The sequence below is a fragment of the Pongo pygmaeus genome, chromosome 1 (genome assembly GCF_028885625.2).
Source record: "Pongo pygmaeus isolate AG05252 chromosome 1, NHGRI_mPonPyg2-v2.0_pri, whole genome shotgun sequence".
Taxonomy (NCBI): domain Eukaryota; kingdom Metazoa; phylum Chordata; class Mammalia; order Primates; family Hominidae; genus Pongo; species Pongo pygmaeus.
The window spans coordinates 132,452,174-132,470,926 of record NC_072373.2 but is presented as its reverse complement, the minus strand read 5'-3'; the positions used below and the strand labels follow the sequence as shown (position 1 = coordinate 132,470,926).

Sequence of the window (18,753 nt, the reverse complement as noted above, 5' to 3'; positions counted from 1 at the left end):
TGTAGATTCTGGATATTAGCCCTTTGTCAGATGAGTAGGTTGCAAAAATTTTCTCCCATTCTGTAGGTTGCCTGTTCACTCTGATGGTGGTTTCTTTTGCTGTGCAGAAGCTCTTTAGTTTAATTAGATCCCATTTGTCAATTTTGGCTTTTGTTGCCATTGTTTTTAGTGTTTTAGACATGAAGTCCTTGCCCATGCCTATGTCCTGAATGGTATTTCCTAGGTTTTCTTCTAGGGTTTTTATGGTTTTAGGTCTAACATGTAAGTCTTTAATCCATGTTGAATTAATTTTTGTGGCACATATACACCATGGAATACTATGCAGCCATAAAAAGTGATGAGTTCATTTCCTTTGTAGGGACATGGATGAAGCTGGAAACCATCATTCTCAGCAAACTATCGCAAGGACAAAAAACTAAACACAGCATGTTCTCACTCATAGGTGGGAATTGAACAATGAGAACACATGGACACAGGAAGGGGAACATCACACACTGGGGACTTTTGTGGGGTGGGGGGAGGGGGGAAGGATAGCATTAGGTCATATACCTAATGCTAAATGATGAGTTAATGGGTGCAGCACACCAACATGGCACATGTATACATATGTAACAAACCTGCACGTTGTGCACATGTACCCTAAAACTTAAAGTATAATAATAATAATAATAAAGAAATAAAATAAAATAAAATACAATGTGTACTTATTTAAAAGCTATCAGAAATAATTTTGAGTTATATGTATATATGTAAAATTATATATTTTGAAAATTTCATATTAACTTAAATTCTTCCTATGAAGTTTTCAATGCCTTTAATATATTGGTTAATTCAACATGCCTCACTGGTCTACCACCTTGAATCAAGGACTGCACTATATGCTGAGTCACATACCAAGTTGAATTCATCAATCCAATAAAGAAGCTTGTATTTCAGTTTATGGAATAAGTATAAAGTAATAAGTACCCTACGTAATAAATTCTATTAACAGCAGGAAGCATAAAAAGCCCACAGAAAAGAGAAATTAAATTGACAGGGAACTAAGGAAGCCTTCAAGAGAAAATGACATTTGGAGCAGACCTTGAAGGATGAGTTCATGTGTAGTAGTTAGGGGCTCCCCTGGTACTAAGATATTAAGTACACCTCTAAGACTTTATGATGACAGGGGGATGACACATTCCAAGGATCTGTATATGTTTATCTTTTTGAAAGTTGTGAAAATTCAGTATAGTATGAAAAGGTAGAATGGAATTTTAGAATTTAGAATTTTAGAAAAAAAATTAAAATTTTTTTTAAAAATCACTTTTAAAAGAATGATAATTCTTTGTTTTTATGTTAATTCATGTGTATTTTTCATTTATGTCTTTCGAATAGCATATACATTGACTAATGTGTGTTTAATAGATTATTATACAAAATACTTTTTAATATTTTCATTTTATAGGACAAGAAAAGATATTGAAAAACAGAGGTGAATATTTTTAAATGAAGAGGGGCTTCTAATGTTCACCTAAAAATGAATGAAGTAGAGCATACAGATCTCTTCCCACTTTCAACTATTGCCAGGCAGTGGCCAAAGGGAAGTTCAACTCCTTTGTGACTTCTGACTGCAAGAAAGAGCCATAAAAGGTATTTCAATGCATCTTCCCACATTCACAGAACAATTATGTCTTCCCCTCTTTCCAAAGAGCTGAGATAGAAGTACAATGTTTGATCCATGTCCATCTGAAAGGATGATGAAGTTCAGGTTGTGTGAGGACACTAAAAAGTTCAGCAAGTTGGCAAAGTGGTCTAAGGTTACAGGAAGAATTATGTCATTTACATTGAACGGGTGCAGCAGAAAAAGACTGGGCTAATAGGACAACTATTCGTGTGGACATTGCCCCAGCAAGGTGGTTATTAGGCTGGAAGTGAAAAAAACCCACAAAAGATCCTTGAATGGAAAGCCAAATCTCACCAAGTGGGAAAGGAAAAGGACAAACATAAGATAGAAACGACAGGGATGGTGCAGGAATAAAGTAATCTTATATACAACTTTCATTACAAACTACTAAAATGAAAAAAAATTAATAGAGTAATAACAATTTGTTGTTATTAAATAAGGCCTGACAGTGACACACCAGGTAAAAAATGTTCACTTTTAATGAATCTGTGGGCTTATCTGTGAATATATATATATATATATATATATATATATATATATAGAAGATTAGTAAAGATTTTTTAAAAGCATGTAATTTTCAGCTCCTCAGATATTCCTGGTCAACATAATGCAACAACCTCCTTCAGAATTTTGAAAATAGTTATGCTTTTAAAATATGTAATCTTAAATGGGCACAAGCTTTTGTTGGCTCCTGGCCTATTTGCAGTCTTCTTTTTTTTCCACTCACCATCTGAATTATCACATGTACTGTAGAATTCTGACAATTTCACCTGTCAGTCTCTTTATACTCATGTCTTGAATATTGTAGATTTTACCTCACCAATTGGCTGGGGATACATTAATTGCAATTTGTTTTAAGTGTAATATTTATACATATTGCTAAAATTTTCAGTATAGAGTTGTCACTCTGTGAAGAAATAGAACCTTCCTGTCCAGATTCCACATCATTCATATATATTTCTCTGAATGTTAAAAATATAAAATGAGGAATGGAAAAAACTTTAAGAAGCATATAATTACAACACTAATTTTATAGATGGGCATACTCAGACTAGAATGTAAATCAAGAACCAAGTGCTCCAACTGTAATTCCTTTTTGACTATTCCATTCTACCTTTTCATACTATACTGAAGTTTCACAACTTTCCAAAAGATAAATATATACAGATCCTTGGAATGTGTCATCCCCCTGTCATCATAAAGTCTTAAAGGTGTACTTTAATATCTTAGTACCAGGGGAGCCCCTAACTACTACTAATTAGCTTTTTGTGCCTAGAGAAGATTTTGTGTGAGTGTTTGTTTTCAGCTACCTTCAGATAGCAAATCATGTCAACATGTCTCTGATTACTTTCCATGAAGAACACCAACTCAAATGACGTGCAGGTGCCAAATGTTAAAGAACTGCTGTAAGCATCACCCTTAGTAAATAAAATTAAATTTGTCAGCTTATGGGGGCTATTTTCTAAAAATGGTCCCAGGTTCATATTTGTTGTAATTAAATTAAAACTAGAAAGCATCAGTTACCTGTAGAAAATACATGTTTAGACCACGTGCGGTGGCTCACACCGGTAATCCCTGCACTTTGGGAGGCCGAGGAGGGCAGATCACGAGGTCAGGAAATGAAGACCATCCTGGCTAACACGGTGAAACCCCGTTTTGAACTAAAAAATACAAAAAATTAGACGGGCATGGTGGTGGGCACCTGTAGTCCCAGCTACTCAGGAGGCTGAGGCAGGAGAATGGCGTGAACCTGGGAGGCGGAGCTTGCAGTGAGTCGAGATCACGCCACTGCACTCCAGCCTGGGCCTGGGCAACAGAGCAAGACTCCATCTCCAAAAAAAAAAAAAAAAAAAAAATGCATGTTTAGCCACAAGAAATTGATGACAAAACTATCCATAGAAGTAGCTTTAACATGGTCCTTTGACATTAAAAATATCTGAGAAGAGGCCTATACGTCATGCCACAAAGATGATCTATTATGGGGTGGTATGCTGTGTGGTGATGGAAAAATCAGTTAAAAGGCACATTCTTTTAAACGTTGTGCTATTTCAAAGTTGTAGTACCAGATGAAGAAAAATTTGACAAACAGACTGAACAATCTGGTATTGTTATTTTTCTAATTAAAATAATAAAGCAGCATTAATTATCAAAACAGTTAACCCTCTCAATAGCTAAAATATGTAAAAACTCACATACGAAAGTTAAATCAGTTACCATTTTGACAAACAAATAAAGGAAAGCTAAGGCGTCCCAGGGGTAGCATGCAGGCCCCGTAAAAATGTAGCAGAATTAAAGATCAATCATATTTTGCTGCTATTGGAAAATTGAATATGTGAACAACAGATATTTGAAATATACTTTGTGTGTGAGATTGTGCTATTAAAAGTAATTTTGAAACCATCCTCTTCTCAGTAATAATTAATAAGAACTAAAAAGTCCTTCTCTAACCTTATCCTTTAAATTTATCAACTCTAGCAGGTCTGTTGAGTTCTGACCTTCATGCCTCCTTTTAGGGATTCCCAACTGCCTAAAGCGTCCTTGCAGTTCTATCTGATCTGTCAACAGCTTTTAATACCAGCATTTTGGGGGATTCTGTTATCCTGTGAAATTTAATCTCACCTATTTAAGCTTGCAGAAAGTACTGGAGGGAATTATTAACAGATTTTCCCTCATCTTCTTAGAGGATAGTGCCGAGTGACTGGCTGGTTTCCCTAAGGATCCATGGCTGAGAAGCGCTAGTTTGTCAGTAGCATCCTATTTAGCATGTGTGTGAGGCCACAAGGGAGCTGGAAAGACACTTGGAATCAGAATTACATCAATATGCTGATGATGCCTGCATATCTTCATTTCATCAAACCTATATCCTTTAGTATTAATGCTTTCTTAGCCAAGATGGAAAGTACCTCCACACAGCACACTGTTTGTGACTCTAATTAGACAGCTGGAAAGCATGTTGATGATACATCAGAGTAGTGGACCGGCAACCTCAGCATCACAAGGAAACTTGTTAAAAATGCAAATTCTCAGACCCACCCTAGACTTACTGCATCAGCAACTCTAGGGACAGGGCCCAGCAATCTGTGTTTAACAAGCCCTCTAGGTGACTTAATGCACCCTAAAGTTTGAAAACCTCTACATTAGAGAAATGGGATGTGTTTGTCACTACAGAGTCTATTGGATGATGTCTCCTACTTTTGTGGATTAAAACATTCCTGAATCTAATCATATAGTTCTTGGTTACTAACCACATAATATACATGGTCTCAAACAATTCCATGTGTATGGTTAAGCTTTGTGCCCCCGCTCAACTCTCATTTTGAATTGTAATCCCCATAATCCCCACCTGTAAAGGGAGAATCATGGGGGTGGTTCCCCCATGCTGTTCTCATGATGGTGCGTGAGTTCTCACAGATCTGATGATTGTATAAGTGGCTCTGATCTTATTGCTCAGCACTTCTCCTTCCTGCCACCTTGTGAAGAAGGTGCCTTGTTTTCCACCTTGATCGTAAGTTTCCTGAGGCCTCCCCAGTCACGCTGAACTGTGAGTCAGTTAAACCTCTTGCCTTTATAAATTACCCAGTCTCGGGCAGTTCTTCATAGCAGTATGAAAATGGACTAATACACCATGTTAAATGTAACTGGCTTCTGTCATAATTCATATTTGTCAATAAAGGATAAGAAAACTTTATATTGTTCTCTATTTCCCTCACTCAAAGAATGAGAATTAGACTGCACCATCAGACATATACATGCTGACATGCCTAATGGTGAGGCATTTTACTGACAAACCATGTTATTTCCAAATTACACCCAAGAGTCCATGACCATTAAATAACACACATATTTGACAACATCTCTAAATGTCCCTGTTCCTCAATCTTCACTGGCTCTAAAGAAACCAAATGTGGCTGAAGTTTTTACTAGGGGAGACAGCGTAGGAGAAAGAAGACAATTACCCAAGAAATTAGGGCCAATATTAAATTCTTCATATTGGCTAAAAATTATGTCCTAGACCTAACCTTTCAAAATCTGTATCTTAAAGTAGATACATGATATTGGACCTGTACTCTCCTGACTTTCCAGTTTCATTAGTGTTAGCACTGCAATATTTTGGCTCCTCTTTTGATGTATACAAAACCAAGCAGTGGCCATAAAGGATTAACACTGAAACTTCCATGAATGCCAAAAGTTCCCAATCCTTACATGGTATTACCCCGGGTAATCAATCCTGAAAACTCTGCATAATCTAATCATATATTACTTATTATTCCATCTCTCCGAGAAATTTTGCCTAAAATTATGAGATGAACCTTCAAAGGCCTACTGTTATAACATTTATCTAACTTGGAAGGTATTAGCCCCTGTAATGCTAGAAAGCCTTTGGTGCTGATTCCCTCCAGTAAACATTCATTCCACAATTATTTGTTGAATCTTTTATAGGTAGCACCCAACGTGCTAAACAGGCAGAAGATAAAAGTGACCCAGAGAGATGATCATGGCCCTTTCTCTCGTGAAGCTCAAGGTCAATTAGTTTTAATATCATATAAAAATTTGGTTAATTGTGAGCTAATAATAAAATAATTCAAACATTCAAACATTTGTTCTTCTAGTTTTAATTAAGACCAGACCCATTTGAGTTCTACTAAGCTCTACTGCAGGCAGGTTACCTATCATCTCAAGGATCTGTTGCTTCTCAACACTTTGGTAATCAAGGTTCAGGCAGCTGAGCTCTGGCCTTCCAAGGTGCTATGCCTCTACTCTGATCCTGTACTTCTTGTAATCTACTCACATTAACCAATAGCTCACTCTTTTACTTAGCCCCTGACTAGCCTCTCTGCTTCTGATGCCACTCCACTATAGTCAATTCTCAGCAGAGAAGCCATTCTAAAATTTAAATCAGAGCTTGGCACTTCTCTGTTCAAAGCAGCCCAGTGATTTTTCTCTTTCAACGAGAGTAAAAGCTAAAGGTCTTATGAATGCCTACAATACATAATCTGGTCGGCCACATTCTGTCCTCTCTTACTCTATTCTGATGATACTGGTGTTTTTTCTATTCCACAAATCCAGAAGACTTCCTCAATAAAGACTTCCTCAATAAAGGGTGAAGGCATTTAGCTTGCCATGGAATGTTTATCTCCTGGATGTCTACTTTCCCTCAATTTCTTCATCTCTTTGTTCAGAAATCATCTCATCAGAGAGGTCTTCCAGGGCCACCCTGCTTAAAATGGCAAACCCTGCCTTCTCTTCTACCATTCTCCTCCTCTCTCACACACTCATTATACTCCTATATTAATTTTTCTCCACAGTTCTAATTACTTTTCAATATACTATTTATGTGACAGTTTATTTGTTTAATTATTGGGTATCTTCTCTCACTAGGTACAAATTCCACGAGGGCATGAAATTCTAACTGGTTTGCTGACTGTTGTATCTAAGTTGCCCAGAAAAATACCTGGTACATAATAGATGCTCAATAAATGTAGTTTTAATGAATGAATAAATAAATTCATACCACTACCCTCTTCTTATCTGGTCTCAGTTTGTTTGCGTCTTAGTTCTACCTAAGACAGAAGAAATAATCACCATTCATTTCCAGTGACCCTTGCAAATGGAAGATGACTATGATATAAAATGTGAAGTAAATTGATATTGCCAATCAGTGTCATCTTCCCCTTCCAACCCTCAAGAAGTCACCTTTGGTAATGAAACTTTTCTAACATTGGAATCAGAAGGATAAGACTTAATATTTAAAATGTTTAGTTCAAAACCTATTTCTCAAGTACAAACTATGTGCCAGGTCCTGTGCTATGCACAGGAATACAAAGAACAAAATGTTTCTTTCTATGTGTAAAAAAAAAACATGATTACACTAATTATTACCTAAGACTGCATTCCAGGAAAAAAAAAAAACAACCTATGATCATAAAACTATCTTGGATTTTATTAAAAAGTCTAAAAAGGGTAGATTGGATGGAGAAAAGTCCAGATAATAAACGTGGAATTTGAAACTCAGCCATGAACCAATGGTGACCCTGATATTTTGGTAAGATTAATTTGTAATGTGGGTAATCTACATATGACAAATTACCTATTGACTACAGCTATAATTCTTGCCTAGTATAGAGACTGCAAACATATTCAGGCATTCCGAAGCAAGTCAAGTTCATAATACTGATTTGATTAAAATGAGTAATTTATCTTTCTATAAATACATTTGGTTCTTGTTCTCAGAACTAATATTCTTTATAAGGTATTATATTTCTCTAATAGCATTAAAATTTGAGAAGTGTGTAGTACATGTAAATAGCTGATACCTCACCCAAGACTACTCACCAGTCACTGGTAAGAATGAAATGATTTTAAACATGTTATTATTATTATTATTTTTTTTGAGATGGAGTCTCTCTCTGTCACCCAGGCTGGAGTGCAGTGGCACGATCTCGGCTCACTGCAAGCTCCACCTCCCAAGTTCACACCATTCTCCTGCCTCAGCCTCCTGAGTAGCTGGGACTACAGGTGCCCACCACCACGCCCAGCTCATTTTTTTGTATTTTTAGTAGAGACGGGGTTTCACCATGTTAGCCAGGATGGTCTCGATCTCTTGATCTTGTGAGCCACTGGCCTTGGCCTCCCAAAGTGCTGGGTTTACAGGCATGAGCCACCGCGCACGGCCAAACATGTTATTTTTAGTGTGCTAACTAACTACTAATTTTGAGTACTGCTTATATTAGAGCACTTTAAAAATATACATGACACCCTTTTCTATTTGCTTCACAAATAATGAACTGACTGAAAGTATGACCAAGGTATATACATCTTAGAATGCAGTTTGTAAATTGGCTTACGGAAAATTCCGAATGTGTCTTATTACCACATTTTTCTAATATGCATACATTTTGTGAAGAGTACCTACTATTCAGGATATGGAAGACTTAGCACTTTCCAGTGTTACTGGTTAAATAGAATACATTTCAAGCATATTAACACTAACAAGAAGCACTTGAGTACTGACAAAGATTAAATTTCTCATTTTACCCAAATCATTATTACAAATTTTCTTTTACTTGGAATGTCTGAATTAGAAAAGAAACAATTATGTGTAGCCCTGAAATTTTTAAACTTGAATTTGACAATTTCAACATTCTAGCGATTTAAACATTAACGGTTTCATCTCCTAAAATCTGTTGGAGTACAACTCCATATTTTCTGATGGTTCCATTTTACCTCCTCAGGGACAGCTCTTATATTAACAAAGCCTTTTCTGAAGACGATGAACACACGACGAGCTCCACAACGTAGAGCGGATGTTGCACAGTCAAAGGCAGTGTCTCCAGCTCCAAGTACAATCACGACTCCCCGTATCGATGGCAATGGAGAGTGACAGGCGCACATTCCTGAATGATGAAAGGAAAACCCCATTTTCAAGTAGAGAAACCATTTCTGCATGACAGCTCAAAAGATACTTGTACTCAAAGCAGTGTAAAATTGCATCTTGCAGTTTTCCAGGATGAAGTGTCACTATCAAATTATTCTGCTTCATTGAAAGACAGTTTTATTCCCATTTTAAAAATATGCTCATATATGTAATTTCATAGTCAGTATCTTTAGTTTCCTTTTTCTTCTAGGATTCCTACAACACATTTTGAGAAGTTTAGGTCATAACAGACTGGAATCAATCAATTAAAACTCTCTTCGTCAAAATTGTGATATCTATCTTTAACTTAGCATAATTTTCTTTTTGCTAGAAGAAAAAAGTGATCCTTATGATCTGTGTTAACGGTTTGCAATATTTCATTATAATACTTTTTTATATATTACCTTATATAATTTCTAACACATACCTCTGTTATATATTTTGTTAACTTTGAATATTAACGTGCTGAATAAGTGTCCTTTATGTAACTGAAGAATTTCTGAGAACTATTTTCTTGAAATAGTTCAAATAAACTTCTCTCCCTTTCACTGCTTTCCTCTGGTTTTGTTTGTGAAATTGGGCAGTAAAAGAAATATGACTTTCTAAGCATCCATTTCTCAAGGTCATCTCTGTTAAGATTTGCTGTCCATATGAAGATCCTTGCAAAAAAAGTAAAATGCAAGTATTCTTTTTGTGTTAGGTAGCACTGTATAATCAGATTAAATAAAACTGTTCATAAGATAAATTACTATAATTTTTAAAATTGTACCAAGAATAGAATAAACCTATAATTTCAATAAGTGTAATAATTTTGCTTGGACGATTTTGTATTTGGGACACTCCGTAATTGCAAATATAAGCTAGGTGCACTATGACCTTCCTCAGAAAGGGTTTCAGACGTACAAATATCCAGTTCTACTGAGAGGAAGAAGGTGGAGAGGGTATGCATCTTTAGCTGTAAACTTCTGAAGAATAATTTAATATAGAAAGTTTCTTACTGTTTTAAGTTCTGGGAGAAGCATAAAAGTTTGTATCATTTCTACATGTAATCAGTGTAGGAATAGCTGTGGCTCAGACCTCTTTAAAAATATACATTTGAAGGATTTAGATTATCTGGTTTTGGATAAAATATTACAATTTTTCCCAAAGACAATGACTCTGGTCAGGCCAAAGCAAGGTACAACCTTCATTCAGGTGGTTCTTCTTGGGGTGTATAAAGTGATACAGTGTCTATCAAAGTATTTTATTTTAACTTCATAAAATTACTGTTTAAGACAAGACAATCAATCTTTCTGCCTGTGTAGATACAAATCATGTAAGATATGTGATGATTCATGCCATTTCTTTGAAAAACATCTTCCAATGTTTGTTAAGGACTTGCTTACCTTGAAGCAATTTTTCATGATGTAGTTTAAACATATATATATTACAGAGAAAATTCCTTATGATGATACTTTATTGGAAGAATGAACAAACAGACAATTCTGGAAAACTGTTATACCCGGCCTTTTTTTTTTTTAAACTTTACATTTGGGTCTTAGGCAAGGTTGGGTGTGAGGTCTGAACAACGTGCTGTTGAGCTTGATTTTGATATTAATTTATAATATCAAATATAAAATAGCATACTCACTATTAAGCATAAAAGACAATATGTTATACCTGCTTTACTGCCTTTGGCTACAAGTGGCAAAAAGTCTTTGGATGTGTAAAACCCCTGGTCCTGCGTCAGGCCTTGGAAGATGGCATCTTTATTGGGTTCTGGCAAACCTAATTAATCAAATTTATAAAATATCATTAGCAGGAGGAGGGGCTTTTCCTACTAGATATTAAAACAAAAAAGAAAACTTTAATCTTTGAAATAATGTCATTCTTAGAGGAAAACATCTGTAAGCAAATCAATATAAAATGTACATAATACAGTCTAACAGATATCAGAGTATATCATGTATATCTTTAATATATAACCAAGTACACATCGTAAATCACACATTAATGTATACCTATAAATATATGGAAACATATCATGTATATACACACATAAACATACATAACATTACAGGGAAAATCAGGTTATATTCTTTCCTCATGTCATAAATAAGTCAGTTTCAGCTATATTAAAGTACTAAATATAAAAATATGTTAAAAATGGGTACATATTTATCTAATTCCTGAATAAGTGAAATCATTTCTTTTTTAATGAAGGGAAAAGATTAAAGGAAAAAACAATGTATTTTGCCACAATAATTCAACCACTGCTAAATTTCAAAAATATAAATGAATTAAAATGAAAATTGTTTAACCAAGAAAATGTTTTAATAATTAAATGTCTTTACTGTATAAATTCTCAAAATCAGTAAGGAACACATTAGCTTTTCAATGGAAACATAAAGAATAATAAAAATTGGGAGAAGAAAAAATATAAATCACCTATAAGCACTAAAAATATTAACTCCATTAAGTCATTAAACTGCAAATTAAAAGAATAAAATTGTAACTTCTCTATAGAAAGAAAAATATTTAAGAAAATTAAACTATACAGCAAGGGTAGACATGGAACTTGTCATACTCTTTTGGTGGAAATATACATTGGTGTTCAATATCTAGAAAATAGTTTTAAATCTATCTTAAGAAAATACTGACACATGCAAATAAAGGTTTAATGCGCAAAAATTATTAATACAGAAGGAGGAAAATAAGATGAGAGAGTGTCAGACTGTCAGGTGAATGAAGAAATTAGTTTTACCATATAAAAGAAAAAGACACAGAATGAATATTCGAGAAATATGGTGTAAGATTGTAATCAAAATACAGTCTTAAACAAACCTGCAGGATTCAAAACTCTGTATGGTATAATTCAAATTTTGTAAAAAAATGTATTAATATAAACCATGTAATCTAAACAGAGATCATTTAGGGTGGTGGTATTAAGGATATTCCAATTTTTATTATTTCCTTATTTTCCAAATTTTCTACATTGTGCATATATCAACTATAAAATAGTAAATTCTTACTAAAACTTTGAAAGGAAAATGAGTAGCAGACTAAATTTTTTCCAAAGTGTAAATGAAGCAAATCTTACAGCAGTCATCCCATCCAAGGCAAGTAGAGAAATAATTCATCTCAATTCCATAAATGCAGGGGAAAACATGTAGTTTTATTTTATTACTAAGACTCATTCTACCAATGGGTCATTCTAGAGAGGCAGGAGTTTATTTTACAATGAAATGAAGGACAATGGACATTTGCTGGTAGATACAGAGTAATAAGCATAGCCCAAGGATGACTTTTGTCATATGAGATAAGGTGGATGCCATATCTGATCTGAAAGCTGAAGGTTTCTGTGGGTTCCCTGTAATCAGCAATAAACCACCATTGTCTCTTCAGATTAAACCAAACATTTTTCTTCCCCATCCAGCACCTCCTGAATCTCCTTTTCCATAACATTTGCTCATAAATGATTTTAAAAGACCTTTTGCTTTCAAAATGATTTCCATTATGTAGTAGCATAATTAGGGGAGCCACCTCACCTGCCTTTGCCTCAGCTTCTCTGTAAAGGAAATGGGGATAAGACTGTTTCTCCCTTTTATAACATAAAAAGGTATATTAGTAACAGAAACAATTATATAAATGGGTGGCTGTTTATGTGATTCTTTTAGAAAACCTGGGGTGGAGGGATGGGGTTGGTAAAAATAGCTGAATATGTTCTTGAAGGCTCTTTAATGACAAAATGATTCCTTCTGAAACCTGTTAAAAGAAGACTGAAGTTAGGTCTACATTTGACTATTCAAACCAACATATACATATGCTACATATAATTAGCTTTTCTTTGCAGGTTATTTAGCCACACCCCAGGTCACACATAGGGCCTCAAGGTCCATGGAGCCCTTCTCCTCTACCTGGGTGACAGGTCATCCCTTCTGGCCAGGGACAGTGCATCTGAAGGTCTCCATGTGGATACTTTGATAGTCTATGCTAATCACAGTGCTGTGGGATGATCAGAAGCAGGGATTTTGTCACTAGACAGACTTTGGTATGAGTCCTTCCTCTCTCATTTACCAGTTCTGTGACATTGTATAAGTTCCTGTGAATCCTGTGAAGGTTAGGTTTAGGTATCAACTTGGCTAGGCTATAACACCCGTTAGTCAATCAAACACTAAGGTAGGTGTTGCTGGGAAAGCCTTTTGTTGATGTGAGTAATATCTACAACCACTTGACTTTAAGGAGATTGCCTCAATAATGTGGGTGGGCCCTATCCAATCAATTAATCAAAAGGCCTTAAGAACAAAATTGTGGTTTCCCTGAGGAAGGAGAAATTCTCTCTTAAGTCTGCACAATCAGCTCCTACTTGGGAGTTCCAGTCTGCCGTCTTGCCCTAAGGAGTTGGACTTACCAGCTCCCACAATTAAATAGCCCAATTCCCTAAAATAAGTCATCTCTATCCACCCATCTGTCCATCCTACTAATTATGTTTTTCTGGAGAACGCTGAAATTGAGTTTCTTAATCTGATCTGATTTTCCACTACTTCATTTCTAAAAACAGAGATAATAATTATACTTCTCTCATGGATGTGAGATTTTTTTAAAATGTTAAAAAATATTATAAAATAATAAAAATATTTAAAATATATATATTTATGGATAAACCATATATATAATTGAGAGCTGGCACATCATGAATACTCATTAAACATTAGCTATTAATATTAAGATAGGTTTATTCTGTAATTTATCAATTATTTCATACTTCATATTGCATGGCAAAGAAAGAATAAAAGCTTAAATAAAGTATTAAACCTTAGCAAATGTAAATAAAGTTCTACAAAGAAAGAAAAATGAGGCAACCTTAAGTGAAATATGAAAGAAAATGAAACTTGCAAATAGTCATCTATCAAAGGAAGACTTCTCTGAGAGTAGGTGGCATATTAATAAATAAGGTATGTGTCTATACCAGGATGATTTCAAAATGACACTGAAATGACTTTTTAATTCACCTTTCAGTGTGAAAAAGAGAGTTTATGAATAAAGATGAATTGACAAAGGTTTGACAAACAAAACAGTTCAGCGTAGTAGATATGTATAGTCTTTGTCTTTCAAGGAGGCCAGATAGTTTGTTTCTTTAGAATAGTTATTGAAGTTTTTGGTGCTTTAGCATGCATTTTTACAATGGAACACCTCCTTAAGAATTATTTTTAAATAGTGATTTTCATGTTCTCTGAAAAAGAACGGAGGGAGGGAGGGAGGAAGGGAGGGAGGGAGGGAGGAAGGAAGGAAGGAAGGAAGGAAGGAAGGAAGGAAGGAAGGAAGGAAGGAAGGAAGGAAGGAAGGATCCTGCTTATGTTACAGAAAATTTAAATTAACTTTTATTGACTACAGACACTACTCTAAATGCCTGGCCCCCAGGTGATTATTATATAACTCATTTTAATTCCCAAAACAATTGTATGAGACAACTGATGTTATTATCCACATTTTAAATATGAGGAAATTGAGGCATATAGGGATTAAGTAACTCGCTGAAGGATCACAGGACTTGTAAGCAGCAGTGCCAATTTCTAACGTGGACACTGGTTGTAGAGCCTATGTTATGAGTTCAAAATGGCTGCCTTTTTCATGTGTAAGGTTATAACTAGGCCAGGTTATAATGTGAAGCTACATAACCAGTCCTATCTAAAGTAATCATTCAACATGTATGTATTAAGTTTCTCTACAAGGCTGCAGATATGCATACCTCACAGGATGTGTCTGCAGCCAGGTTCCAATCTAGTGACAGAGAAAGGACTGGCTGCTTCTCTTGTTGGCATTTTTGTTTTGTGATTATTTTCTCCAGTACAATTCCTTTCTGAAATGTTTTCCTTCTTAAGTGAATTCCTCCTGCGTGTATCCTGGTTATTTTTCACTATTTGATATTCTTTGAAATGTGTATGCTTGCTTTGTTGCCAAAGCACCTCCCTCTGGAAGAACTACAGAATAAATAACAGCAGTATATATAGTAAATTCTTTCCTTGTGCTCACATAAAGTTATGCACAACTTCAGTTAACATGAACAAGATATTAGATGTTCTGTAACATATTAAAATCTAGGAAGTAATAAAAGAAAAAAGCTTTTAAGGCTTTGCTTTCATAGCTATGGTAGGGCATGTTTAAGAATTACTCAGATTCTATAATGTTTGCTTGTGTTACTTCACCAAGCCACTTGTTTGGTGTTAACTGAATGATGCAAGCATTTGTGTGATGCTTCTTGTTCTTGAAAGGATTCACCTGAATGACAGCTAAGCCATCATGAGAAAGACAGTCATCTTTGGAGATAGACTCACAAATCCCAGGCGTGAAGAAGATAGCACAGAACACCAAGAAACTACCTCAGGTCCCTGGCCAAAGGCTGTGGCTCACAGAAATGGGTGATGCTGGCCAGTCACAGTGGCTCACGCCTGTAATCCCAGCACTTTGGGAGGCCAAGTTGGGTGGACCACTTGAGGTCAGGAATTTGAGATCAGCCTGACCAACATGACGAAAACCCGTCTCTACAAAAAAAAAAAAAAAAAAAAAAAAAATCAGCCGGGCATGGTGGCTCATGCCTGTAATCCCAGCTATTCCAGAGGCTGAGGCACAAGAATCGCTGCACCTGGGAGGCAGAGGTTGCAGTAAGCTGAGACCGCACCACTGCACTCCAGCCTGGGTGACAGAGTGAGACTCTGTCTCAAAAAAAACAAAAACTAAAACTAAAACAAATGGACAATGCTCTAGTATACTGAACTCTATAGGAACACCAATCCTTATTATTTCACACAGGTGCTTTTTCAATAAGACTTCGGTAGACAAATAAAACAACACTGATTATGTCACTACTCTCAAGTTTTCTGGATGAGATCAGCAAAATGTAGCTGATGGCAAATACCGTAAGTTTTTCACCTTCCAAAGTACTTTTGTACGTGAGATCTCACATGTTATGTTACTCAGTCCTTATTTTCTAATGCTGGCTTGGGAAATGGTGCTGCATTAGGGACAGTATTAAAATATACAGATTAAACATGTATTTATGGAATAAACCAGGCTAACTTCCTCCTCTGTCTTAGTAAAAGAAAAATCCATGTAACAACTTTTGTCTTTATTTTTATTAAATCTTATAAAATATCTTAAGGCCGACTGACCTATTTGTACAATTATTTGTAAACAGTATACTAGATAGGACTGAAAACTCTGAAGTCAGACTTCCTGCATTAAAATTCTAGTTCTAGCACTTACTAGCTATTATGACCTTGGCCAAATAAATTACACTTTCTGGGCAACAGCAGCCTCATCATAGGACTGTTGGGAGAATTAACATGAAAAACAGGTATATAAAGCTCTTTGCATAGATGTGAAATAAATGTTTCCTTTACTTTTCATTTGCTTCCTTAAAGACTTTGTTTGATTTAATGAAAAGATATGTTTGAGTAGATATAAGTTTAATGATCATCTAATCCATGATATACACAGTTAATATGATTACACATTTAAGTGGTCAGTATTGGATAGGTAGTATCACAGTCCATGAAACTTAGCATCTTTGGCTAAAATGAAAGGATGTAGCCACATAAGAGTAGTATTCTAACTTCATTCATTCTATAGACTACAATGAACTCCAGTTATATGTGCATCAAAACAAGGAAAGTATTAATAGCAAGATAAAGTCCACTCCTATTCAAAGTGTCATTCAAATTGGAGCATTAAGAACAAAATCATGTCTCAGACAGCATTGACCTAGGGTCTAAAGAACTGGGTTCTAATCTCATTATTTCCATTTTCTAACTGTAATTGAATAAAATTGCTTAATCCTGTGGCTTTCAAACTCCTTGATTTTAGAATGCAGACAACCCTGCTTACTATACAGGGTTCTTCTGAAAATTAGGTAGAAAAGTGCACATAAAGCACGCTGGTAAATCTAAAATAACTTTAAAATGCAAGTCATTATTACTGTCTTGGGTAAAATATAAAAACTATGGGGGAAAAAGGCTTACATGATAAAGAGATTCATAATAAACACTTTCAAATAAAAAAGATATTGCAATTAATCATAAGCCATTTGGGTGGCTGTATACAGGATGTGTAAAAGTAGGTAGAAAATCATAAATATATGCATCTATGTATATATATGTTTATATATGTATTAGAGACGATAAGCTATTCCTGATTCAAGCCCAAACAGTTGAGATTACAATATGGAAGTAAAATATTCCTTTCAAGTGTCCAACTAAGCATGTCGCAATTCCACAATGGATTATAAAGTGTTTCATCTGTCACTTAAAGATCACTCAAAGGATTTATGTCTTACTTCTAAGGGACAATAGTGCCATATGGGTTATCATTCTAGGATCTATATATTGATGAGAAAGAGAATAGATCAATGATGGCCTATTGTGGTTCTTTTCTCAATAACACTCCCCATTTTCTTCCTGATGTGCTGCTGTAAATGCGTTTAGTACTGAGTGTTCAGACTGAATTCAGAAAAAAATGGAGTGATTCAATATAACACATATGAAATTAGATCACCATGCATCACAATAATATTCATTTCATTGATTTTTGAAATCCCCATTAAACATCTGTTTCATATAACTGCTGTCTATACTCTTTCTCTAAATGTGACCACACACATTAATTGTGTGTATCACACAATTGGTTAGAGAATAACAAGAAGATTTTTAAAAATGTTATGAATGGAGACACCATTTAAATAATATTTTTTCCCATTACACAAGATTTTTTTTTGTACAGCAGCACATCACAATAAGTCCAGAACCAAGTAGATTACTGAGTATTATATAATTTTGAAAATCTGATACATGCTGAATTTCTCTATGCATTTAATGTGTAAAACAGTACAATTTTAAAAAGCACTAGAAAAAAGAATAAAATAACCAAAGAATTTTTATGAAGTTATAAAGTATTTCGATTGGCTTCTATACCTCATGTAGAAAACACACAAATTCTATCATGCCAATGTAATTACTTCATGTAACTTCATGTTAGAACTTAGTATCAGATTTCAATTTAGAATATCTACAGGTGAGAAAGGATGTGAACATATTCTTTATAACAAAGCAATGAATGTATTAAGAAGTACAAGTACACATATGAAATGAATGAATTTGAGTGGCTGAAATTCTTATAGAGGATTTTTTTATCTGTAATAAATGTCCAGTGATTTAATACAAACATAATGAGAATATGGGTTCACCATGCACTTTTGGTCTCATACTTTTTACTTCCTTTATACATTTGGAAAAAATACATAGATTTTATTTTGTTTAACAAAATTATGGCTTTCTTTACAGACATGGATAAAATATCCTTGAGTATATTGTACTTTCATAACAGATCATGTCTATATTATGATCTGTTGCATCTTTTCTTCTATCTATAGTACATTATGACACAATGAGAACAACAAACCCTTTGGACAAAAAAAAGAAGTACTTTTTTCTTCATTATTATTTTATAATATTGCAATTTGCTTATAATTAGTAGAAGTTATTGTAATAATTGAAATTATACTTTAATATAAGCATTTGGTTTAGTTAAAACGTTTCTAGAAAAGATGTTAATGTAATTTCATATTTCAGCCATAAAATTATCCTCATTACTCTGCTTTATGGTATTATTTATTAGAGTATACTTTGTCTCTTGAGCCTTTTCT

The 18,753-nt window shown here is 34.7% G+C and overlaps 1 protein-coding gene across 4 annotated transcripts in view; it reads right to left on the bottom strand.

Moving 5' to 3' along the window:
- Positions 1–18,753, bottom strand: part of DPYD (dihydropyrimidine dehydrogenase) — an 844,474-nt gene that overhangs the window by 503,560 nt on the left and 322,161 nt on the right. For all 4 annotated transcript variants that reach the window (XM_054437947.2, XM_063652706.1, XM_063652704.1 and 1 more), the window contains 2 exons: positions 10,737–10,844; positions 8,888–9,057 (listed from right to left, as the gene is read on the bottom strand). In XM_054437947.2, the coding sequence (XP_054293922.1) occupies positions 8,888–9,057; positions 10,737–10,844 (278 nt within the window). The remainder of the gene's footprint in view (positions 1–8,887; positions 9,058–10,736; positions 10,845–18,753) is intronic.